Consider the following 24,980-nt stretch of genomic DNA (forward strand, 5'->3'; position numbering starts at 1 on the left):
AAAATGTTGTCGACGTAAAAGTATCGCGGTGATGGTTCCTGATGGTGGCGGTAATGCGCGTTTTAAATGTTTCCCACGCGCCATAAAGCACCACTAGAAGAAGATTTTCATTGTAACAGTAGAACATGGATGTATTATATTATGCAGTAGAGAAGTGTAAAAAAAAGTGATTAACATTATGGGATGCTTGAGAGGATGGGAGTGGGGAGCTAGCCGGAAATGCCTGAACATAACATATACTCCATAATAGAATACAGAATAGACATAACAGATCTGATCAGTGATTGACTATGGGTGTGTTGTGTGTGTTATTGTTCAGCTTCAAGGAGTAATCTTAAAAAAATAGATGTAGTTCAGAAGGAGGAGGAGCTACAAAAGCAGAGGTGGACTTCCCCATTAAGTATTGTAAAGCAGAAATCACAATCATAATTAAGGAAGAAGTTAAGAAACGATGGCAGAGGAGATGGGACGCTTGCCTCAAAGGCCGGTTTTTCTATATCACACAAACGAGAGCAGAGGGGAGAACAAAAGGGTGGAGCTGTAAGAGCCGCAGAGAGGAGGATGTTCTGAGCTGTAAGAGCCGCAGAGAGGAGGACGTTCTGAGCTGTAAGAGCCGCAGAGAGGAGGATGTTCTGAGCTGTAAGAGCCGCAGAGAGGAGGACGTTCTGAGCTGTAAGAGCCGCAGAGAGGAGGACGTTCTGAGCTGTAAGAGCCGCAGAGAGGAGGACGTTCTGAGCTGTAAGAGCCGCAGAGAGGAGGACGTTCTGAGCTGTAAGAGCCGCAGAGAGGAGGACGTTCTGAGCTGTAAGAGCCGCAGAGAGGAGGACGTTCTGAGCTGTAAGAGCCGCAGAGAGGAGGACGTTCTGAGCTGTAAGAGCCGCAGAGAGGAGGACGTTCTGAGCTGTAAGAGCCGCAGAGAGGACGTTCTGAGCTGTAAGAGCCGCAGAGAGGAGGACGTTCTGAGCAGTAAGAGCCGCAGAGAGGAGGATGTTCTGAGCTGTAAGAGCCGCAGAGAGGAAGATGTTCTGAGCAGTAAGAGCCGCAGAGAGGACGTTCTGAGCTGTAAGAGCCGCAGAGAGGAGGACGTTCTGAGCAGTAAGAGCCGCAGAGAGGAGGATGTTCTGAGCAGTAAGAGCCGCAGAGAGGAGGATGTTCTGAGCTGTAAGAGCCGCAGAGAGGAGGACGTTCTGAGCAGTAAGAGCCGCAGAGAGGAGGATGTTCTGAGCTGTAAGAGCCGCAGAGAGGAGGACGTTCTGAGCTGTAAGAGCCGCAGAGAGGAGGACGTTCTGAGCAGTAAGAGCCGCAGAGAGGAGGATGTTCTGAGCTGTAAGAGCCGCAGAGAGGAAGATGTTCTGAGCAGTAAGAGCCGCAGAGAGGAGGATGTTCTGAGCTGTAAGAGCCGCAGAGAGGAAGATGTTCTGAGCAGTAAGAGCCGCAGAGAGGAGGATGTCCAGGAGACAGTGGAACATGTCATTATTCATTGCCCTAAATATCAGCAGCAAAGACAAACTCTGAGTGAGAGAGAGAGAGAACACGGGATTAGATTTAGTATCACACACCAGGTTCTCCTTATGTCAACAGGGTTAATGGGGGAGGACACTCCAGACCAGACGGTGGCGGTAATGCGCCTTCAGTTGCGTGACAACCGCCAATAAACAGAAGAAGAAGAAGCAGATTACTCAGCCAATCAGAAGGCGAATATCTCCTAGGTGGGAGATAATGAGATAATGTTAGAAAGAGTGTGTTTTGTAAAAGGCCCATCCACGCCACAGATCATGGTCAAGCTGCTCATTCACGGAGATCACACTATTTCATTGAATGTCATCGTCAGGATTCAAATTTGCCATACAAAAAAGAATATTCGCTCAACTTCATATTTGACATGTTGGGATCGTGGGATACTTCCGACACTGTACATCTCTCAGCCAATCAAGCAGAAGGCGCGCAATAAGAAGACGCACACAACGACCGCTCCAGTGGCTCTGGTCACGCTGCAGCGCTGCGGCCACTGCGCGTGTGACAGGAGATCCACTGCTGACCCATATTTCTCACAAGTGAAGGTAAATACTGCATGATGACAACCTAGAGTGCTCAATGATGATTTGTGGGAGTAAAATAGTGATTAACATACAAATACACAGCGGTCAGGCCTTGCTTATTGATATCCAAATCCAAATTGCTTTATTCAGATACATCAATAAAAATGAAACATATATAAAATAGCACACATGTGTTTACCAGTTTCAAGTTAGCCAAGTTGACTGTAACCTAGCTGATTAATAAAGGCCTTCTTGACCCAGGCCTCTCTCTGCTGCTACTGGAGTAGATTTGAAAAAAAAAATAACAATAATTGTAGCTAAACCTACTATTCTTACTAAAACGTGCCTTAGCCAATAGATGCATGTAAAATAAAGAGTGATAGGGCCCTAAGCCTATCCTGAAAGCACTGTATGTTTAACCATGGAGCTATTAAGCTCTCAATAGCTCCAAGGTTAAATCCGTGGCCTAAAGTGTCATGTCTTAATCAGTTTTTCTCCTAAATTGAAATCATTAGTAGAAAAATATCTGAAGATACTTCATGGCCTTATATGGGTTTATCAGGGGGTTATCTAGGGTTATGGTTTGGTTGGCAATCTCATTGTCTCTAGATTTATAATGAAATCTTTTTAATTGCAGGCCATAATACCACCAGAATATGAGTCTCAATTGTGTTGCTTCGAGGACCATCCATCCGGGTTTTCTGCAACTTTGCGACTTCCTATCAGAACAAAGGAAGAGGCAATGAAGTGGAAGAGGGAGTTCCAGGAGACTTCAAAAACCATCCTTCGACTGTCTCGAACTTATCCCCATGTGGGTCACAAGGTCCTGTTCAAAATAAGTATGATGTGGTTTTATTTGATCACATGGCAGTTTGTACACCTACAATCATCCCACCTTCCTCATTTGCATCCCTGAACATTGGTCAAAGAAACAGTTAGTGTTTACATCTTTTTGAATTAGAAAGGTCAGCAAATAGTTTTGAATTTGCTCACTCCTTCCAACAAGTCATTTCAATACAATGACTACTACTACAGTGTAGGAGTTTCTTCATTTTTCATCATATTCTCTAGGAGTTTCAATCAACTGTTCTCCAAAATCTTCACCTCATCCTCACCTCGTTAGGAGAAGAAATCGATATTTTGCAATGATTTGTTGCAAAATGTTAAAAATGAACTATAACCTTCTGCTTTTCAGGAGGAACTCCGTTGCCGGCATAACACACGGCGCACATTTGGCAAAGATTTTGATAACATCCGCCCATCATCGAAGGATACGCAGTGCAAAGCCACAATGACGATAGTTGTAAAGCGCACGGGAATGAAAAAAAGCAGGTAATGGACTTGAGTAACATGTCTATCAAATAACTTGAACCTTAAAAGCTGCACATTTCAGTAGCTTCATACATATCAGTTTAAACTAAACCTTTCAATGTTACAGGTCAACCGATGCTCATCTCCAGGAATTTCCAATGATTGTGAAGATGAGATTTGTTCACAATCACCCAATCGACTGTGCTGATGCCCTGAGACACAGGGACGTGCCGGATGAAGTAAAGACAAGTCTTTTTGAAGCAGGCCATAGCCCGCCATCAGCACTTGAGAGTCACCAATATGACATGCAGATTGAAGATCAAGATGATTTTATTTCACCAACCACAGCCACTGGTCTCGCCAGCTCAGCAGTTCATAGGGAGGAGACCACATCATTAAATGATTCTGTTGATGGCGGCACGGAGGTTCGCGAGGTGGAAAAAAGTATTATGACATTTTGCAATTCGTTGAGGAGTAAAGTCAAAAATGACCCAACCACTTTCCTACCGGCTGTCAAGACCTTCCTTGCAAGCTCACAGAAACTGCAGACGGACTCGGCTCTGATTTCAGCTTTGCACACATTTGGGAAGTATTCCGGTGCAGCCAGTTCCAGGAAAAGCAAGTTGTCAGCATCGAAAAGAATAAACCCTAACCCTGTTGCACACCGAAAGAAGGCTGCACTTGGAGGTCGGAAGTGCCTGACGAGTGGAAAGCCAACAAAAGAATCATTTACAAAGGAACATGGCTACGACAAGGCTGCTCCAAAGAGGAATGCAGGAGATGACCTGAAATCTGGTCTACTCCCACCTAGGAAGAAGTTTGCAGCACCACATAACCTGTCTGAGGGTGTTAGCAAAAATCAGAATCAGAGGAAAACCCACTGTAAACAATAGGAAAAAAAATAATTAAACAAGAAAATGTCATGTGAAGCACTTACAATTAGGCCTATTAATCTGCGCAGCAATGCAATTTTTCCGGTTCAGCAATTCAAATAAATGTTTGTCATTTTCATCCTATTTTGCCTCTTCTTCATTGTGCGAGGTAGCAGCTCTGAACATTTATATCCTCAGATTTAGAGCGTGTATCTACATGGATATAACATTCAAATTTGGCACATCACTTAAGCAACATGTAAAATATGAATTGTCTTAACAAAGTTTTATAATTTTTCTGCATCAGCAAGAAAACCTGTTTTTTTGTGGTTTCTCTTTCACTTCAAAAAGAGTGAATCAAAAACTGAATATTAACCAGAGAATGTATGAGACTATAAAGCAAAAGGTTGTGGACCGCTGTCTGCGCAGGTGCTGTCTGCAGGTGCTGTCTGCGCAGGTGCTGTCTGCAGGTGCTGTCTGTGCAGGTGCTGTCTGTGCAGGTGCTGTGTGCAGGTGCTGTGTGCAGATGCTGTCTGTGCAGGTGCTGTGTGCAGGTGCTGTCTGTGCAGGTGCTGTCTGTGCAGGTGCTGTGTGCAGATGCTGTCTGTGCAGGTGCTGTCTGCAGGTGCTGTCTGCGCAGGTGCTGTGTGCAGGTGCTGTGTGCAGGTGCTGTCTGTGCAGGTGCTGTCTGTGCAGGTGCTGTGTGCAGGTGCTGTCTGCGCAGGTGCTGTCTGCGCAGGTGCTGTCTGTGCAGGTGCTGTCTGTGCAGGTGCAGGTGCTGTATGTGCAGGTGCTGTATGTGCAGGTGCTGTATGTGCTGGTGCTGTATGTGCAGGTGCGTGCATATAATGAAATTGTATGATCTCCGTGAATGAGCACCTAGACCATGTGACACTTGAAGACGTATTCTAGTGATCCTGATCTGTGGCGTGGATGGGCCCTTACAAAACACACTCTTTCTAACATGTTCATTTTGTCATTATCTGCTTCATTCATTCACGCGTTGGCCCCTGGGAGCGGCGAACACGCATCTATTCTGGGTGGGAGGAGACCAGAGCTAAGGTTAACGCCCACCTAGAAGCTGCTCGCCTTCTGATTGGCTGAGAAATCTGCACTGTTCCGCGTAACCCCGGAAGTAACGTTATACACTCGCTTTTTAGCAAACAATTCTGTTATCCATCGGTTTTATAACTTTTTTGCAAACCAGTACGAAGATATGTTTATTTTACTTTTTACCTAGCTTTATATTTGATAAAATCATGGTGGAAGTTGGCTTATAGCAACACAAAGGTCGTAAAGCTAGTTAGCATTAGTTAGCTAGCGTTGTGCTCCTGACAAAGCATACAAATACAGACCTACTGGATAAGTCAGTATCTTTATTATATTATCATGGATAAGTTTGTTATTCGCACCCCACGAGTAGAATCAACCAACAAGACGAAGACCAAAGAGAAAGTGTACAAACAAGCTACTATTGAGTCTTTAAAGGTAAGGTTTATGCCTCCAGAAGATGCTGCAGATGTTACTGTAATTGTAGAATGTGTTTGTGTCTGATTATGTTTGTGTCTGAATGTGTTTCAGAGAGTTGTTGTGGTTGAAGACATCCTTCACTGTAAATCTATATTGGAGTTGCCAAAACAGAGCCAAGAAAACCTGCTGTCAGCTCTGATTGAACTCGGCCAGAAGATCCCATCCAGAGAGGTGCTCAAGTCCACTAAAATAGGTAAGAATTAATCATAATATACTGCAATTTGCTTTTTGTTTGCAGTTGAATAGAAATGGCAATTTGACTGGGCGCAATGATCACAAAGGGTGCAATTATTGAGATAATAAAATTTTTATTGAAACATCTTGTTTTACCTGTAGTTTAGACCTTTACAAACATGTCCTGGAACGCATGATTATTTGTTTATCAGTTCATACTTCACTTTTCTCTCAAACGTTAAAGTACCTGGAGTCGTTTACAATGTGCGCCAATCTATTCGCAATACTTGTGATGTATAATGACACTGGATTGGCCATGCAGTCGTCATCTAGTCTTGTGTTTTAACTGAATATCTTCTTTTTTTTTTACACCGTTCTTTTAAGGTCACACGGTGAACAAGATGAGAAAGCATCCGGACCCAGACGTGAGCGCAGCGGCTGCCAGAGTTTACACCGAGTGGAGGACGTTCATCGAGGAGAATTCAAATAAGGCGTCCATTGAAGTCCGTTCAGACAGACAGTCGGAAACGCTGCGGAAAAACGCCAGAAGACTCATGTCTGAAGCTCTGGAGGTCGAGGTGAGTCGAGCACTACATTTTAATAGACCAGTCGTTCCCAAACAAAGGGTAAATAGCATTGATTAGACAGTATTTATCTTCAAAGAGTAAGAATACAGTAGCAATACATGCAAATCTCCGGGAAGACTGTCAAAATCTTCCACAAAGATAGAACTACGACAAAGATTTGGAGCGATAAAATGGTTTCAGTCCTCACCGTACTTTATACTGTATTTTCCGGAGTATAAGTCGTACTGGAGTATAAGTCGCGCGCACCGGAGTATAAGTCGCGCGCACCGGAGTATAAGTCGCGCGCACCGGAGTATAAGTCGCGCGCACCGGAGTATAAGTCGCGCGCACCGGAGTATAAGTCGCGCGCACCGGAGTATAAGTCGCGCACCGGAGTATAAGTCGCACACCGGAGTATAAGTCGCACTGGAGTATAAAACGCGGTTGCAAGTGTGAAAATAACAAATAATATCACATATAAGTTGCTCCGGAGTATAAGTCGCACGCACCGGAGTATAAATAAGTCGCACCGGAGTATAAGTCGCACGCGCACCGGAGTATAAGTCGCACCAGCCAAAAAATACGTAATAGAGAAGAAAACATGTATAAGTCGCACTGGAGTATGAAATGCGGTTGCAAGTGTGAAAATAACAAATAATATCACATATAAGTCGCTCTGGAAGTATATAAGTATAAATATAAGTCGCACCCCGGACAAAACTATGAAAAAAGGTGTCACTTATAGTCTGGAAAATACTGTATTTAATTGTTCCAGTCTATAAAACGGAAAATAAACTCTTGATTGTGTCATCTCCAGGAGGATTGTGGCCTTATCGACAACATCGAGAGGGAGGTTTTCCACCGGAGCTCGCGGCTGGTCAGCGGCTCGTACAGACGGACCGTGAGAGCGCTGGTCTTTGCCTTCAAACACAAACCCGACGTCAGGACTCAGACTAAAGACAACACGCTGTCTGTCCACGCGCTGGTGTCCAAGTATAAGAAATGAAGCAAAGGAAACGGACAAGACTCATAACGTGAATTGTTTTAATATTTACAATTTTTTGCACTGTTTTGTACATTTTGAGAGAGGAGATACAAATGTGTTCACAATCAGTGGCACATAAGAAGCCAAAAACACTTTTTAAATACATTTTAAACAAAGATGTGTGCCAGTCAAAGTGTGCATGATAAAACTGTCGGGAGTTTTTTTTATTGTGATTGAAATGGTTTTACACAAATGGAGTTTTAGCTGAAGATTAAAGATGTGGTGAAATGAATAGAAAAATGTTGTATCTGTTTATGTGTCAGATGAGCTCGCTGGGCTCATTTGCATATCAAGCACAACATCTCAGCGGCAAACGATAAAATATATTATGGAAAAGTTAAGTAGCTGCTTTAAAGCTACAGCGGTTTCCTGAAGTTGTTGATTCCACTTGTCATTTACGTGGTTAAACATGTGCAAAAGAGCGCGGCAAAGAAAACTAATGTAGAGTTGACGTGCTTAAGATAATGTACTCAAACGATCACAAAAAAATATCGCTGACTAGTCAACTATGAAAAAAATACAAGGTAATTGGAGCCTAATGAGTTCTATTCATGTGCAATACTTTTGACAATGTCAATCATCTTGGTGCAATATTCTCTGTCCATATAACAGCTGTAAATGAGAGCATTACTGTTATTATTATTTTTATCAAGAGTTCAAGAGGATTTTTTTTATAAGCTTTTCTATAAGTGTTTTTTTTTAAAATAAGTTATCTGTTTTTTATTATCTACTTCTGTACCTACTTTGTGTTGCAACTCTTTAATTTCCCCATTGTGGGACAAATAAAGGCTTATCTTATCTTAAGTATTCAAGTATTGTTTATCTTTCAATTTGAGCAAATATGGGAGAAGGAAACGAAAACTGCCAAACCGCAGGAATCGTCTGCATGTTGGGTAAGTTTATCAAAGGGTTTTACTTCATGTTAATACATACACAGCCTGAAATGTGTGTTTTATAAAGGATGTAATGGTCGGATGGGGTCATTAGCCCTAATGCTCCGCCGGACGCCGCCGCGACAGACGAGTGTCAAAGTAAATCTAATTGACAGCTTCAAAGTGACCGGTCTTGATTGGCGCCTTGGTCTATGGTATGTATGTCTGATGATGTCATAACATGAAGTGAATTTATGGTTGCAAGAATTTGTATTAATTATAATTTCAGTTCAATTGCACTAGCTCGCTGCTCTGTCCTTTCTGCACAGAGGCTTCATACTTTTTTATTCTAACAGCAAATCATTTGTGACTTTGACTTAAGTGCAGTGTCAGTGCTGTGGTGGGCTCTGAACCCTGCTGTGATGGGCTCTGAACCCTGCTGTGGTGGGCTCTGAACTCTGCTGTGATGGGCTCTGAACCCTGCTGTGGTGGGCTCTGAACCCTGCTGTGGTGGGCTCTGAACTCTGCTGTGATGGGCTCTGAACCCTGCTGTGGTGGGCTCTGAACCCTGCTGTGGTGGGCTCTGAACCCTGCTGTGGTGGGCTCTGAACCCTGCTGTGGTGGGCTCTGAACCCTGCTGTGATGGGCTCTGAACCCTGCTGTGGTGGGCTCAGAACCCTGCTGTGGTGGGCTCTGAACCCTGCTGTGGTGGGCTCTGAACCCTGCTGTGGTGGGCTCTGAACCCTGCTGTGGTGGGCTCTGAACCCTGCTGTGGTGGGCTCTGAACCCTGCTGTGGTGGGCTCTGAACCTTGCTGTGGTGGGCACTGAACCCTGCTGTGGTGGGCACTGAACCCTGCTGTGGTGGGCACTGAACCCCGACTGGAAATCTGAAAAAATTATTGTCCTGTAGTTGGAGACAAAGCTGTTTGACTACAACGCTCCCTCTTTTCCAGGTGTTGTTACATTGAAGAGGACATTTAATGGAAGAGGAGGACGAGGCCAGGAGGAGGAAGAGGAATGATTTTTGGATTTTTTTACAAGCAACTTTCCTTTTAAGTTGTTTTTTTTGTTTGTTCTGTTCATTTTGTTCACTGTTTTTTAAGTATTAAACAAGGAGAAAGGAGGAAAACCTTGATTATGTTTTAAAGATGATACTTTTATGTTCAGTTTTATATTATTTTAGCTCTAAATGTTCTCTAAAAATAAAGTTCTATGTAAGTCATTTCAGTCAGTGATTCCTTTTTCGATCAATCGACATGGGAAATGTTGAAATATGATGATTGAAGCCGGGTTGCCAGGGTTTAAAAATAAATAAATAAATAAAGCCTAAACAAGCAACCAGCCCATGCTCCAGCCTCGACAAAATAAGTTAAAAATAAATATTTAGTTAAAATGTGTGTAATTAATAATACATTTAACCTAGATAACTGTTAAACCATTAATTCACAGTTAAAAGGCTGTATGCTCATCTTTTAAAAACATATTCTTTTTTTTAAATTAAAAAACAAATTGGTGGCACAAAAGTTACTGCACCTCGTGTGTTGTGTATTGTTTTTGAAATGCTAATCAAGTGAAATGTTCAATGTGCAAATGTGAACAATAAAAACGATTGCTAAATTATTACAACATCTGGCATCGTTCCTTTTTCTTGAAGATTGTGACATTTTATCACGCAATCCTTCCCGTGAAAGAGGATTTCTGCCTCACATTCAACACATTTAAGATGAACCAATATTGCACAATGGTTTCTACAAGGCATCGAGATATCACACGACTAGATACTGTAAAATATTAGTCATTTATTCATGTTACCTTGTGGTGTTGGTACTATTTTTGTTAGTTCAAGATCCTCCTTAAACTGTTTAAGAAAGGTCAAAGTTTGTCCTGTTTGTAATCGTTTTTATGGATACTTGCGTAATAGGATATCGTTTTGATACTCGATTACTAGATATCATTTTTGATACTTTTGAACACCCCAACACCACCATCTCTATGGACCTTTAAAAAACAACATTACCGTATTTTCTGGACTATAAGTGAGAGTTTGGGGTGCGACTTATACTTGTATTTATACTTATACTCCGGAGCGACTTATATGTGATATTATTTGTTATTTTCACACTTGCAACTGCATTTCATACTCCAGCGCGACTTATATATGTTTTTTTTCTGGTGCGACTTATACTCCGGTGCGACTTATAGTCCAGAAAATACGGTAAATCTTAAATTATTTGACCTATATAACAGAAATTGCCTGGTAATTGAGACCTAGCATAAAATATTTTCGTGTTTTCTGGTGTCACGGCTGTAAAACCACAGTATTGGCTTCATAATAAATAATAAACAAAGGCTTATCTTATCTTTAAAGCAGAACAAGCCAAATAATAGCTATGACCATGAGGATGACGGCGAGGACGCAGATGCTGATGAAGACGATGTCGCTGAGGTCGTGCGGTTCGCCGCTGTGTTTCTGCGAGCCGCCCGTGTCCCCCTCGGGCTTCTGGGACCGCTCCTCCAGGTGGCGCTCTTCTGCCGAAATGATGAACACGGAGGCCACTTTCCTCTGCGCGTCGCACTGCACGCTGTACTCCTGCACGTACTTGTGGCTCGCGTCGGAGAAGTCGATGTAGAGCTTGTTCACCATGACCGTGATGTTACGACGTTTCTGTCGGGAGGAAAGAGCCGGCTCAGAAAAGGCGGCGTTCATGTGATGTCATAATATTCTTTAGTTATTTTTATTAGTTTAGAATTGAGGTTGAGACAGGTCAGAATTATAGTAATAGTAGTAGTATAGTATATATATATTACTGTAATATACAGTAATATTGTAATTTGGGCGATAGAGTCAGGGACAGGGAAGCCATTTTTTTTTTTTTTTACAGTAAAGTGTAAAACACATACTTTGAAGACGTACACCTACAGAAGACGTACACCTACAGAAGACGTGCAACTACAGAAGACGCACAACTACAGAAGACACACAACTACAGAAGACGTGCAGTTACAGAAGACGCGCAACTACAGAAGACGCACAACTACAAAAGCCGTACAGCTACAGAAGACGCACAACTACAGAAGACGTGCAGTTACAGAAGATGTGCAACTACAGAAGACGCACAACTACAGAAGACGTGCAGTTACAGAAGACGCGCAACTACAGAAGACGCGCAACTACAGAAGACGTGCAACTACAGAAGACGTGCAGTTACAGAAGACGTGCAACTACAGAAGACGCACAACTACAGAAGACGTGCAGTTACAGAAGACGCGCAACTACAGAAGACGCGCAACTACAGAAGACGTGCAACTACAAGACGCGCAACTACAGAAGACGCGCAACTACAGAAGACGCACAACTACAGAAGAGGCGCAACTACAGAAGACGCGCAACTACAGAAGACGCACAACTACAGAAGACGTACAACTACAGAAGACGTGCAGTTACAGAAGACGCGCAACTACAGAAGACGCGCAACTACAGAAGACGTGCAACTACAAGACGCGCAACTACAGAAGACGCGCAACTACAGAAGACGCACAACTACAGAAGAGGCGCAACTACAGAAGACGCGCAACTACAGAAGACGCGCAACTACAGAAGACGCGCAACTACAGAAGAGGCGCAACTACAGAAGAGGCGCAACTACAGAAGACGCGCAACTACAGAAGAGGCGCAACTACAGAAGACGCGCAACTACAGAAGAGGCGCAACTACAGAAGACGCGCAACTACAGAAGAGGCGCAACTACAGAAGAGGCGCAACTACAGAAGACGCGCAACTACAGAAGAGGCGCAACTACAGAAGACGCGCAACTACAGAAGAGGCGCAACTACAGAAGACGTGTGTGGATATTGATCAATTATTGTCATGTCTGTGTCCTATTTATCATGAGTCAAGACGATCGCTACATATGGGTCACAATGAACTATTCTGTGTATTTTAACTATTCGGTGTATTTTCTGATCATCTGTGGACTAGTCTAAACAATCTTAAAGCGGACGTCATAGCGAAGGTCAGGCCATGTTTATCAGACCCAAGCAACAGCTTTATAAAACACAGCTAAATCTTGTGAAGAGTCGAATCTCAGCTGCAAGACGAACAACACGCTACTGTTTTGCCTGTTTTTCCCTGTTTTCATCAAATAAAGAACTTGAGAACGATCTTCGCCTCTCGCAGTCTGTATGGACTAAACTTCAACACGTGCACCTACAGAACTCCCATAACTGAGGGATTTCTTGCTCCGACAGCACTTGAATCATCCCGTTTAGCCCTTCATACGATCAGCGCCTCGTGTCCGGTGACGTACCTGTCCAGAGGTGCCGCAGTTCACAAACTGCGCCTGGATCTTGTACGCGGTGGCGGTGAGCTGTGCGGTGCAGGACGGGTTTCCCAGGTAGATGTCCTCTCGGTCCAGCTGGGGCAGAGACCGCTGAGGGATCAGGATGGCGAACTCGGACCGCGTGCAGCTGATGTTCATCGGCACCACTGGAAACGGACCAGAACCAGTTTGAAGTGACGTTTTTCACATACAGTGTAAATACTAATATACCGGTATTAGTTTAACATGCAAAGGAAAGTCAATTGCCAGGGGTTGGCGCGATATTTATGTCAATGTATTTCAAAATTTTGTGTAATACTATTTCAGCAATATTTTCACACAGCATAAGGAATGTGTTATGATGTTCCTGTAAATGTCTTGAGGTTAAAGTATTGCACAAAACGTGAATGGACCATGCAATTAACCAGAACAGGCCGGAAATATCATGTTACATATGTATTTTCAACTGTAAATTTGTGTACATAGTAAGCCTATTTTTATTTTTGTCTTTGATCTTATAGCCCATTTTCATTTTTTATCCTATAGCTAATTTTAATAGTTTTTTCTTTTTGACTTATATAGGTTGTTTTATCATCGTTTTATGTTGAACCGTTTCACCAGGACAAGTTCCTATGTTTGTGAATTCTGTTCATTGTCAATGGCAATAAACCTTTTTCTGAGTCTGATTCTGGTTATTCTCTTGTTTGGGAGACATTTCTGTTCAATACATTTTAATTGGCTCTTTCTGTCTCCAAAGCAACAACCAGCCGCCGTAGAGCAACAACAACAACAACAACTACGACAAAGTCTGAGGAATAAAGTCTGGCGGTAATGCAACACTTGGATGCCAACCGCCATAAAACAACAACAACAACAACAACAACAACAACTATGACATTTTTTTTTATTTTTTTGATACATCTCCAGCCCAAACTCATCCCACTAAACCTCCACTAATCTACCACACATTTATTAAATAAGGATTACCCCTACTCATGTTAATTTATATGATCCAAATTATATGTGCATGTTTTATTATTTTATTTAATAGTGAAATAGCAGCCGTCCCACGGGATGTCACTCTTTATTTTAGATTATTTAAGATTTTATTATAATGAAGTGCAACATCCTCCAAAACTTTCCTAATGAACAAAGAACGAATTTAGCTGAAAGAAAAACGTTTTACTTCAAACAAATGGTGATGTTTTACTGCAAATAAAATGTATATTGGTAATTAAATGACCCCAACACTGAACCAGAAGACCAAAGTCTCCCGGGGACAGTGTCCAGAAGTGCCACGATTGTCCCGTCACCTCCAAGATAGGACGCCGTGAACCCCCTGCGCGCCTCGTTCCTGTCCGAGCTCAGGACCACCAGGAGCTTGTTCCCCGTGGACAGCAGGGACGGCGGCCGGTCCTTGCCGCACCAGCGTCCCAGCAGGGCGTCGGCCTGGCTCTCGCCGTCGTGCACCGCCACGGAGTCGAACTCGCACTCGTCCGTCTGGCTGTTCCGCTCCTCCAGGTCCACCACGGGGAAGAACAGCTTGATCCTGTATCCCGGCGACAGGCTGACGCTCCAGTGGCAGTTGACGTTGTTGGGGTAGATGTTGGGGTAGTGAGGGCTGCTGAAGTTGCCGTTGATGCCGGACAAAACCTGTTGGCACTCGCCTGAGGAACAAAAGAGATGGGTTTTTTCATGATATTAGCATCCAGAGCAGCATTTTCCCCTCAAAATATACAGTATATGATATGAAATTACTACCAAATACATATCTTCTTATCTTACTGTCTATACTTTTCACTGGACTGCATCATAAAAGTAAGATAAGGAAAAAATACATCCACAACTCTGCTTTACTACTAACTCATGTGTAGTTTTTATAGATTAGGAGTACATTTTACTTTTTAATGTTAAAATAAAGCTTTTTGTCTTTGCTTTAAGCCCAAACCAAACGTGGAGACGAGACAAAATTGCCAAAAAGACGTGAAAAATTATCTCAAGAAATGTGTTTCCTCTTGTCTTTACATTTGGCTCAGACCAAGATTAAAGCGCTGGTGAGGTTGTGGTTCAAAAAGTGGTTCTACAATGATAGCAAAAATATAAAAATAAAAAAACTTTTAAGGCCAAATTTGTCAACTGAGCTGCACAATTTCTTTATTATACAATATGACGAACTCGTGACTTGTTCTCGTGGGCCCAGTCTCGTGTCTCATCTTGTGTCTTGTCTCATCCTTATTGCTTTGCCTGTTCGCAACATGTTTATGTTTTTTTACGTAATATTAATGTTCCAAGTCTTTTTGAAGGTGTGGAGGCATTGTAATGGCAGAAAATGGGTCATGTCATGTCATTCTAATGTTGTTTTAGGCCATGACATGTCACGGAATTAATATCTTTGTTGTTCTCCTGTGTGCAGATGGGATAAGAATATGAGGTCCTGATTATACTGAATATCTACTGTCCGGCGCCTCTTAATCATCAATTAATGCGTCAGGACCGGATTCAGTGGAAATGGTCTTTGATTAAACCTCTGAAGAGAGAGCTGGAACCGTCACAGATGTGATAGTCTGGTCTATCTCTTTTTGAGCTGATTTGGGTTGTGATTATGTCATGTTTGTTACCACCTATAAAAGGTGTACTTTGTAACTTGTAAAGTGAGGTAGGGACAGAACGAACTTGTCTTAGGGAAAGTGAGGGTGTTTATCCACTGTGCACGTGAATAAACTTCCACCTTTTGAGAGAGACCGAGAGACTCTGTTTCTGCTTCAAGTTATTGCCTGGTTACTCTTTACTTGATCATTGTTTACAGGAAACTGCCGTAACAGCATCGAAACTATGTCAAATGCAACATTTTGAATGGTTCGCTTCATTGTCAGGTTGTTTGTGGCCCTCTGCTCCGTATAAGTTTCAAAATGTGGCCCTCTGTGAAAAACGTTTGGACAGCCCTGGTTTATTCCATCCATCTGATACAATCCTTCCTCCGGTTGTATAAGTGAACTCAGGGCTGCCGACCTCCAGAGAAAATGAGTTCTACACAGACTAAAAAGTCAAGGGAATTGTTGACTTGTTGGTCATGAACATTGGACATTTTGCACAAATAAATCTACTTTCTAAAGACATTTCCCTCGTTTTCCGTTTAAAAGAACTGGAGTTCCCGCTGGACCGGAAGTGGGATTACAACAGAAGTGCTGATCTGTGGTGAAAAAAAGGGAAAAGTGGGCGGGGCGGGTTAAGGTCGATAATATACGGTAATGTTCCTCGGTGTGGCATTTCCCTCTATCTCCACGGAGACAAGTGGGTGACGTTATCAAGCCAAGTTATCGGTCAGGTCTGTGGAGAGGAACAGTTCAGGAAAAGCAGGTGGTAGACTGCTTTGTAGTGTACCTTTAAAGCCAGTACTTTTTAATCTTTGAAGTATATTCAGGGATGAATACTTTGAATATGTATTTAGTAACAGAATATCAAATACCTGCATTAAAATGTATTTTGTAACATAATCCGTTACATGGTCTGACTGTATTCTGAATATTTAGAATACTTTTATGTCGAGTTGTATTATATTATAGTCTAAAACACAGTGTTATAACAGCTTCATGTTTGTTTCACTGTTTGTAATACCGTATTTTCCGGACTATAAGTTGCACCTTTTTTCATAGTTTTGGCCGGGGTGCAACTCATACTTATACTTATACTTATATACTTATACTCCGGAGCGACTTATATGTGATATTATTTGTTATTTTCACACTTTTTTTCTTCTCTATTATGCATTCTTTGGCTGGTGCGACTTATACTCCGGAAAATATGGTACATTTATTCATCACTGATTAAAGAAGGAAAAATCACACATTATTTGTACCAGTATACAATTCCTCAAAGTATTCTGAAAGTGTATTTTGAGCACGTTTATTTCTTAAAACTGCCTTTATTGTATGGAGATCATGCAGTGATTCTCTCACCTGAGTAATAATACGCCTTGAAGCCCCGCCCCCCGATGTTGAAGTCGGACTTGAAGACCACCAGTAGTTGGTTGGAGGTGGTCACAGTTTTAGGAGGCTGATCGGCCCCACAGTATTTGCCCAGGTGCCGGTGCGTTACCGTGGGGCCGTCGAACAGAGCCACGAAGTCAAAGTTGCATCCCTCGTTGTTCTCCAGCTGAAAGTCCAGGAAGACCAGGCTGACCACGCTGCTGTTGGTCACGTGAATGGCCCAGGAGCAGTCGGCGTTGTTGCTGTACTCGTGGGGGTAACCGGGGCTCGATATGATGCCGGACAAACCCGTCAAAACCCCACCGCAACTGTCTGAAACAGAAAGATGTACGTTTGAGTTGCAGTACGAACATTAACGACGAAATGGAGCGAGTGTGAGTTTATGTGCACTTTATAACAACAAATACTTCACTCATAACGAACAAAGTGTTTCTTAAGAATGATTCAGGATAAGACATTGCTTAGCTTAATTAATACCCTAATTCTAACTGCTCAAGTAGTTACTAAGCCTAAACCATTCTTGATAAACTGTTTGTTCATTATGAATTAAGTCATTGTTTGACTGTAAGAAGGAGTAAAAACATGTCCAGAATGTTCTCTGTCTGTTGATAACTGCAACAAACAAATGTGCCTTCAAAAGATAAAAATACAAATTAGGACTAAAGGGAAATCTAACCAAAGTCGAGCTTCTCAGACCAGCTCCTTAGATTGAAAATGACTTTCAGATGGAAGTCGAAACCTCTTGATTTGTAAAACATTGTCCAGATGACAACCAAAGAGGGTTAGAGGGATTATAACAATTGAAATTATTTCAAAATATAATAACATTTATTTATAATGTTCTCATCAAGGTGCAATTTGACCAAATAACTAAATACTGAATTTAAATTTGAATACATGTGGTGCTGCATATGTTGCTCTGAGCGTTAGGGCTTTTACCCGCAGCCCTGGCACCAAAAGCTCTCAAAAAGTCCTATTCTGTCATGTTTTAATAAATGTTTTGTATATTTAAGTTAGTGAAGAAAGAAAATATGATATTTTTACAACTTTCATTTGCATGGTCGGTTCTGAGGCTGCACTAAGATACTTTCGGATTATTATTGTCTGTATTGACTGTTTTCTTTAGCGTGTTAATTTAACACTTCACGTAACCCCGGGTTATAGCAATAACTGAAATATTGTGCTATTGTATTGTTACGAGTCTCACAATAAGATGTCACAATCTCAAATTATACGTTTCTTTGCTTAAATGCATTGTTTTTTGTTTTTTGGCAGCATCAGCTAAAAAACAGACGGAACTACAAAGACCATGATCCTTTGCTCCATTTTACAGCAGACAACATCAAGAAATATTTGTTATACAACACGTTTATATCTTAATCCTTTGAACTATGACAGATATTATATATTTGATTCGCACTAAAGCTTGTCAAGACCTTTTAAAAGGAAAACAAGTACAATTTCTACAATTTCTACAACTCCCACACAATGTCGCACCGTGTAATAAATACGTTCGCGCATCGGGGAACTTGTGCAGTGGCAACCGCGTCCGCCATTTTGAAAGGGGCGCAACAGCACGTCTACTACATACGAAATCCAGGAAATATGAGGCCAAAATGCCAAAAACCTGCTTAATCTGTCAGGTCATTGTTCTGTTGACTGACCAAGGAATGAGAGCTTTGTCGTGTACCTTAGTTTGCCGTTATCGTCTAAAGAATCAAAGTATTCGTAGCTCATTAGGCCGTAGAAAAGGATGCAGTCGTGGTGGTTGCTTGTATATTGCGTGCCCCTTTTAAAATGGCCGCTATGGGAAAGTCCCGGCTGTATGACGTCACCGCGAACGCATGTATTAAATATTCTGATAATTTGGCGTGGAAATTTGCATATGGTCACATCCCTAATCACATCGTCACCGTCACATGTGGTCGATCTTTTTCTAGTTTCAACTTTGGCGCTGGTTCAATCCCAGTTAGACCTTGGTCCAGGGTGTTTCTTACTCAGCACTTCAAGAACACCTATAACCCGGATCAATGTCACTTGACGTTAAGCCAAAGGTCTTTTCCAGCAATAAAACTACCACTACTTTTTTTTTTTGTGGATTCAGCTGTTCTAAAAGTTGTTTTTTGCCACGCCGGGAGAAAAAATGCCACCCCTCCGAACCACTTTCCCTCACGGCCCGCCGCGCTACCTTTCCTGTAGCCCACGCTGAAGCCTCTGTGGGCCACGTGCCGGTCCGAGTGGAAGGTGATGGACATGACGTTCCAGGACGAGGTGAACTGCGGCGGCGAGGCGTCTCCGCAGTACGTCCCCAGCAGGTTCCCCGGGTCCTCGGAGACGCCGTTGTAAATGCTGACGTGGTCGTAGGCGCAGTCGGCGTGGTACTCCAGCTCGAAGTGGTGGAAGGTGAGGAGCACCGAGGAGCCCTCCGCCACCACGATCAGCCAGGAGCAGTCGATGTTGCACGGGTACGGGCCGGGGAAGTTCGGGCTGGAGATGTTGCCGGAGGGCGAGGACAGGATGCCGCCGCATTTGACGCCTGGGGGGGGGTGCGAGACGTTAGAACAGCCGGGAAGTCGTCTCTAAACTCAGAACGATCAGAAATGACGTTGAAAAGAGACAGAAAGTGTAAGCGTAATCTCCCGAACGAGGTGTGAAGTGATATTTCTGACCTCAACCGAGCCGTTTGCAGGCACGTTTTAGCAAATTCCTGATTCGTCGTTAAAATATCACTTGAATTATGTTATCGAGATAATGCAAAACAAATCATCAAGATAGATTATTTTTTTCCTCAAATATGGCCCTGTTTAAAAATGAAAATTGAGCATATGGTGGTATTTTGCAAAGTAAAGAAAAGTCAGTGACATCTTAACTTAACTCAACTACAATGAGATGTTTCATAAAATAGAGGTAGTGCTTGATTTGTTTAGTTGCAATAAACTATACTCGCACTGGAGTACAAGTCGCACTGGAGTATAAGTCGCACCAGCCAAAAAATGCATAATAGAGAAGAAAAAAACATATATAAGTCACACTGGAGTATGAAATGCAGTTGCAAGTGTGAAAATAAGAAATAATTTCACATATAAGTCGCTCCAGAGTATAAGTATATAAGTATAAATATAAGTATAAGTCGCACCCTGGTCAAAACTATGGAAAAAAGTGCAACTTATAGTCCGGAAAATACAGTAGACAGTTTATTTTACTTGGCCAAGGGAACAATGTTCACATTCCGAGATGCAAAAATATTCAAAAATACAATGGGAGCTGTTGTTTTTTTACACAGCGATGAACAGGAGAGTTTAGCTTTTTAGTGCGAGTTCTAATCAGAGCTAACTTTTCTTCTGGAACATACTGTACATTAAGCCTGTGAATACAGCGAGATATAACGATGTCTCTAACACAGGGGCGTGTAAGAAGTTCAAATAGATCACAATTACATGTACCAGAAGGTGTGTGTACTCCAAAATAAACTTACATTCCACTTTCACTTATCACTAGGACTTGATAATATCCTGCAGGCCACAACGATTTACAGATATTGTCCTTGAAGCTCCATAATTCATGCCCTCACACAAAAAAGAATGTTCAAATCTCAAACGAATAGCTCTTCTTACGTGTAAAACTTTAATTTAACTGTGGGGAAACAACAAGGAGCCGACGCGAGGCCCGGCACATCGACAAACATGACATCAAGGCGTGTAATTATGATTTAAACTACTGTTCCAGCTGTATTTACTGTATAATAACAGAGTGGTTAGCACACATGTCACTCACAGCGGGACAATAGTTAAGTGATAGTTTTCTCACTGTGCTCTGGTTGATCCCACAGTGTTTCCAAGCTCAAGATTAAACATTTATGCCAAAACACAAACCTGTCGCACTGTATATATAACAATAAATTACTTAAAACACTCAAAATGTAATGGAAACGTTAACAAATCCAGTCCAAATTCTCTCATCTTCTGTCTGTGATGGGGTTTAACAGCAGATTCCCTCTAATAACTCACAGAGGTCAATTTTCCGTTTCTTTTCCATCACGAGTATAACAAACTCACCTTTTTTGGATTGCGCCCTGTCACCCAGCGCCAGCAGCAGAACGGGCAGGAGCGCAGCCACGCCGGGGCCCATGTTTCTTGCCCGTGCAGACGACGCCGGTGTCAGAGCGTACAGCCGGGGGACGTCAGCGCCGGGGCCCGGGAGCTAATGGGGCCTTGAAAAATTCATCCGGCGAACTTGACACTCGAAGCCGCTGCTGCTGCTGTTGTTGTCCCCCTTTCGGTTAATTGAATGACTGATACCCAGCGAGCGTCGGGTGGCTTTGTCAGGACGCTGTATTTTTAATGAGGGCCTCGGCACACGACATGGGCCCCCGATGTAAGAGCCGCTGTTTTGTGGAGATGTGGGATCGCGATAAAGCACGTGCGGGAAATAATTTATTGCGAGCTGCGACGGTTGGTTGGAGTTTTGAGGATCGTTATTGTTGTCTGGACTGTACAGACGTGGCAAATGAGCTGTAATAAAGACATTATTCAATCAAACTGGCAAAAAGGATCAAAATATGGGTGATATTTTTATCAATAATACAACTTATTATTGAATATTATCTATCTAAAAGCTTTTAATCAGCATATTCAACCTTTAATTGGATAAAAATGCATGTAAAGAATCCTAATATTGACTAGTCGACTACTAAAATAATCTTTAGGGAGAGTATTAGAGTATTATTTATGTGGATCATTAATGTGGAATTCATGTTTTAGGTATTGAATTCCTGAATGTGCAAAGTAAGACTAGTTTTAGGTGTTCATGACATGCCATAGAATTCATTTAGTCAAAGTTTTGAACACTTTTCTGCTTGAAGTTCTCTTTGTATTTATTTTTAGGGAACAATTTCAGTCAGGCATTACATTTGTATTCACTGATTCAGGTTCAGGCCAGGACCCACACCATAAACATGTGATCGACTCGGACACAAATTATACTTTCTAGTATAACATCATCAAATTAATTAAAAATGACAATGATGGCATTTATTTGAGTACTTCGTTAAGTTATTTAACACAATTTCACAAAAAATAAACAGTTTTACAATGAAATATGAACTTTATTGTCTTTATTGGGAAATTATGTTTTGAAATCATCTCGCGACCCCCACTTTGGAAACCCATGCTCAATTACAATGCATTATAAATCTTGAAATATTAACTATTTAACATATTGAACCTCTGAATATTGGCCCACTGTACAGTCCAACACTGAGTTCATCTTTGTAACAGCTCAATTTCCAAAACAATGACTCCTTCCCACCTTCATTTCACATCCTATATTAGAATATATGTATTAGAAAAGACGAGAGCCTGGTATTCACACACACAGCATCATTCTTGTGTGCACTCCATGGATAGTGCTGTCATTCTGTGAGATTTCCAGGCATTTGCCGAATGTCAATCACAACCATGACTCGTCATCTCTGCAGGACAGGCGGCTGTCAAGGTGAAGCGCACAAACATGCAGAGGCAAATCCTGACTCAGAGCCGAAGCAGAGAGAGCGGAATATGCAGAAATAAGCAACTTGAAACTGTTATTTGAGCTCAGATTTGGAGAAAAGAGTGTGAGAGCGTCTAACAGCTCCAAAGTGGCACTTACTTCCACTAATGGCCGGCTAGATGGCGCTGTTGTTCCATGAAACTCAGCAAGGAAATATCATCTGTGCTGTTGAAAAGTCATGCCGAGCCCTAAGCTGAAATAAATAAGAATGTGATTAAAATCAGTCAAGTGTTTTTCACGGCAGTTCCTGGAAACTAAAATGAACCAGCTTTCCTTTGAATTTTAATTCCGTCCTTTCCGAGACGCTTGTCATTGATCAAGGATGTGGGGTAGTGGGCAGCGCACAAATGTGTTCCACAAAGATATGGTTGTTTGGGGCAATTAAAATCATCTTTTAAGTAAAACAAATGCGGTTGAAAACTGCAGGAACATTCCCATAGACTAAAGAACCGTCTGTTTGATCTGCAGTCAGGTTTAATTGAAGGATGAACTCTTGACTTAAATGTTTCAGCTCAATTAATCGTTTCCAACACTGTAAATAAGACTTTTTAATTTCCCAGTAAGAAGCTTTATATTTCTTTAAAAATATCCTTTTCATGCTGATAAAGGCTGTGAATTATGAATTACACCTTTGTGGAGTGAAGCAATTAGCAGTTAGCACTAAGCTAAAAACAGTAGCTGATGTTGCTAACATGTTTGGCTGTGTTTGAAAAGTCTGGTGAAGTTGTGTGGAGGATTAAACCTCACCAACAACCAAAAGGACTGAAATAACAGACATCAGACAAATGGAAAAGAATACATTCAGACTTAATTTGAAAATGGACAAATTTGAAAAACGTTGTTGCCTTTGTTTGTACCGTATTTTCCGGACTATAAGTCACACCTTATTTCATCGTTTTGGCCGGGTGTGACTTATACTCCAGAGCAACTTATGTGACATTTGTTTTTTTCACAATGACAACCACAAGAGGGCGCTCTAGGCTCTAAGCGACGCAGAAGAAGAATCTGCACTTCCGAGTTTGTGGAGTTGTTTAGAAGTGACACAGAGGAAGAAGAATTCAATGGATTTAGTGATTTGGGGTAAAACTGATGCTTTGGTAAACTTGTTAGCATGTTCTTTATGCTATAGTTATCTGAATAACTGTTCATATGTTACGTTCACATACCAGACACTTACCACAGTTCTGTCTGTGCCTCATGTAGCTGAAGGTGTTAGCGTTAGCATACGTCATGTAGCTGAAGGTGTTAGCGTTAGCATACGTCATGTAGCTGATGTAGCTGAAGGTGTTAGCGTTAGCATACGTCATGTAGCTGAAGGTGTTAGCGTTAGCATACGTCATGTAGCTGATGTAGCTGAAGGTGTTAGCGTTAGCATACGTCATGTAGCTGATGTAGCTGAAGGTGTTAGCGTTAGCATACGTACACCTATTCACCATGTTCTCTCATCTGTTATTATTTTAAACTGCATTTACAGATGAAATGTCTGTTCTTGGTCTTGGATTTTATCAAATAAATTTCCCCCAAATGCGACTTATAGATGTTTTTTCTTCTCTATTAAGCATTTTTTGTTGGTGCGACTTATACTCCGGTATTTATGTTTGGTTAATGTCTATTTGTGTTGTTATCTTGATTTACACTCTGGTCGTTTTGTGTTCTAGTGTCTATCTGTTCATAAAAAATAGAATAAAATAAAACAAAATGGAGGATCAAATGTTCAAACGTGCACGAATGATACAAAACACAACTCCAGGTTTGGTCGAAACGGTTTCAAAGGTTTCAATCATCTGGACACAGCTTTTGAAATCACAAGACATTTTCGCCGCCATCCGGAAGTCATTTTCAATCTAAACGCACAGAAGAAACACACTGCCCTGAGTTGCCCCCGACGAACCCCGAAACCTCTGAACCTGCTTTGCCTTTCGTAACGGGTCGACCCCATTGTTCCCTCGCTGCTGTTCATGTACGTCCCAGCGTCGGTAATTCCGCAACCGTTTCTACCGCGGACCACCTGTGGACGAATGAGGTATTACACCGACTCGCTCACACAATAAAACGCAGTAAAAGCAACAAACTAGCAAAAAAAAAAAAAAAAAAACGAGTAAAGCAACAGCACAATACGATGGCGCTCAGTGGGAGAAAACCGGAGCACCTTTCTCCTGACACAAGGCGAACACGCCACACCGTCAAAGGCGCTGATCGGACGTTCTAACATGACCCAACGTCCACGCCGCCAGTCACACGGGACGCCGTCACGTTTCCGCGTACACGCACACCTCTGTAACGGTTTGGCATTTGCGTAAGCCTCATAAGCGCCTACGCGGTCTGTGCTTTACGGGCCCGATGACGGTGAGTATCGACCTCTCCGCTCGGGCCCCGGCGGCGTGAGATGGAACGCTTAAGCTCCATCGAGTCAGAGGACAATATGGAGTTAATAACGACACGCCCTGCGGCTCGGCAAAGACGTCCGCCGCAGCGTTATCGGGTAGAGCGTTTATGCATATGCGCTGCTCTATATGCGCTCGTCTTATTTCACATTGTTAACGGTTAATGGTGAGGTTCCTGCTGCGGGATAACGACAAAGGGCTGTTGGAGCGCCTGAAACGTGCGGATCGCGAGCTCCTTTCATTTGCATGACAATGATGGGAGAATGATCTGTAAGAGGTTTTCCCGCCCGTCTATTAAAAACAAACTCAAAAGGCACATTTATGTCGTTTGTGT

General features: G+C 42.3%; 2 protein-coding genes across 2 annotated transcripts; one reads left to right on the forward strand and one right to left on the reverse strand.

Moving 5' to 3' along the window:
- Positions 1-5,381: 5,381 nt before the first annotated feature.
- Positions 5,382-7,748, forward strand: tceanc2 (transcription elongation factor A (SII) N-terminal and central domain containing 2). The gene is made up of 4 exons (XM_072440732.1): positions 5,382-5,710; positions 5,804-5,945; positions 6,311-6,504; positions 7,310-7,748. Exons 1-4 carry the CDS (start codon positions 5,612-5,614, stop codon positions 7,496-7,498), a joined length of 624 nt encoding a protein of 207 aa, XP_072296833.1. The 5' UTR covers positions 5,382-5,611; the 3' UTR covers positions 7,499-7,748.
- A 3,024-nt stretch (positions 7,749-10,772) lies between these two features.
- Positions 10,773-20,843, reverse strand: cdcp2 (CUB domain containing protein 2). Its single transcript, XM_072440453.1, has 6 exons — positions 20,771-20,843; positions 18,904-19,251; positions 16,686-17,027; positions 14,043-14,396; positions 12,718-12,896; positions 10,773-11,075 (listed from the first exon to the last, which is right to left on the reverse strand). The coding sequence occupies exons 1-6, from the start codon at positions 20,841-20,843 to the stop codon at positions 10,773-10,775; spliced, it is 1,599 nt and encodes a 532-aa protein (XP_072296554.1).
- Between the last annotated feature and the right edge of the window lie 4,137 nt (positions 20,844-24,980).

The sequence above is a fragment of the Eucyclogobius newberryi genome, unplaced genomic scaffold, assembly GCF_026437365.1.
Source record: "Eucyclogobius newberryi isolate DKJ021-1_F unplaced genomic scaffold, fEucNew1.0.hap1 SCAF_12, whole genome shotgun sequence".
Lineage (NCBI taxonomy): Eukaryota > Metazoa > Chordata > Actinopteri > Gobiiformes > Gobiidae > Eucyclogobius > Eucyclogobius newberryi.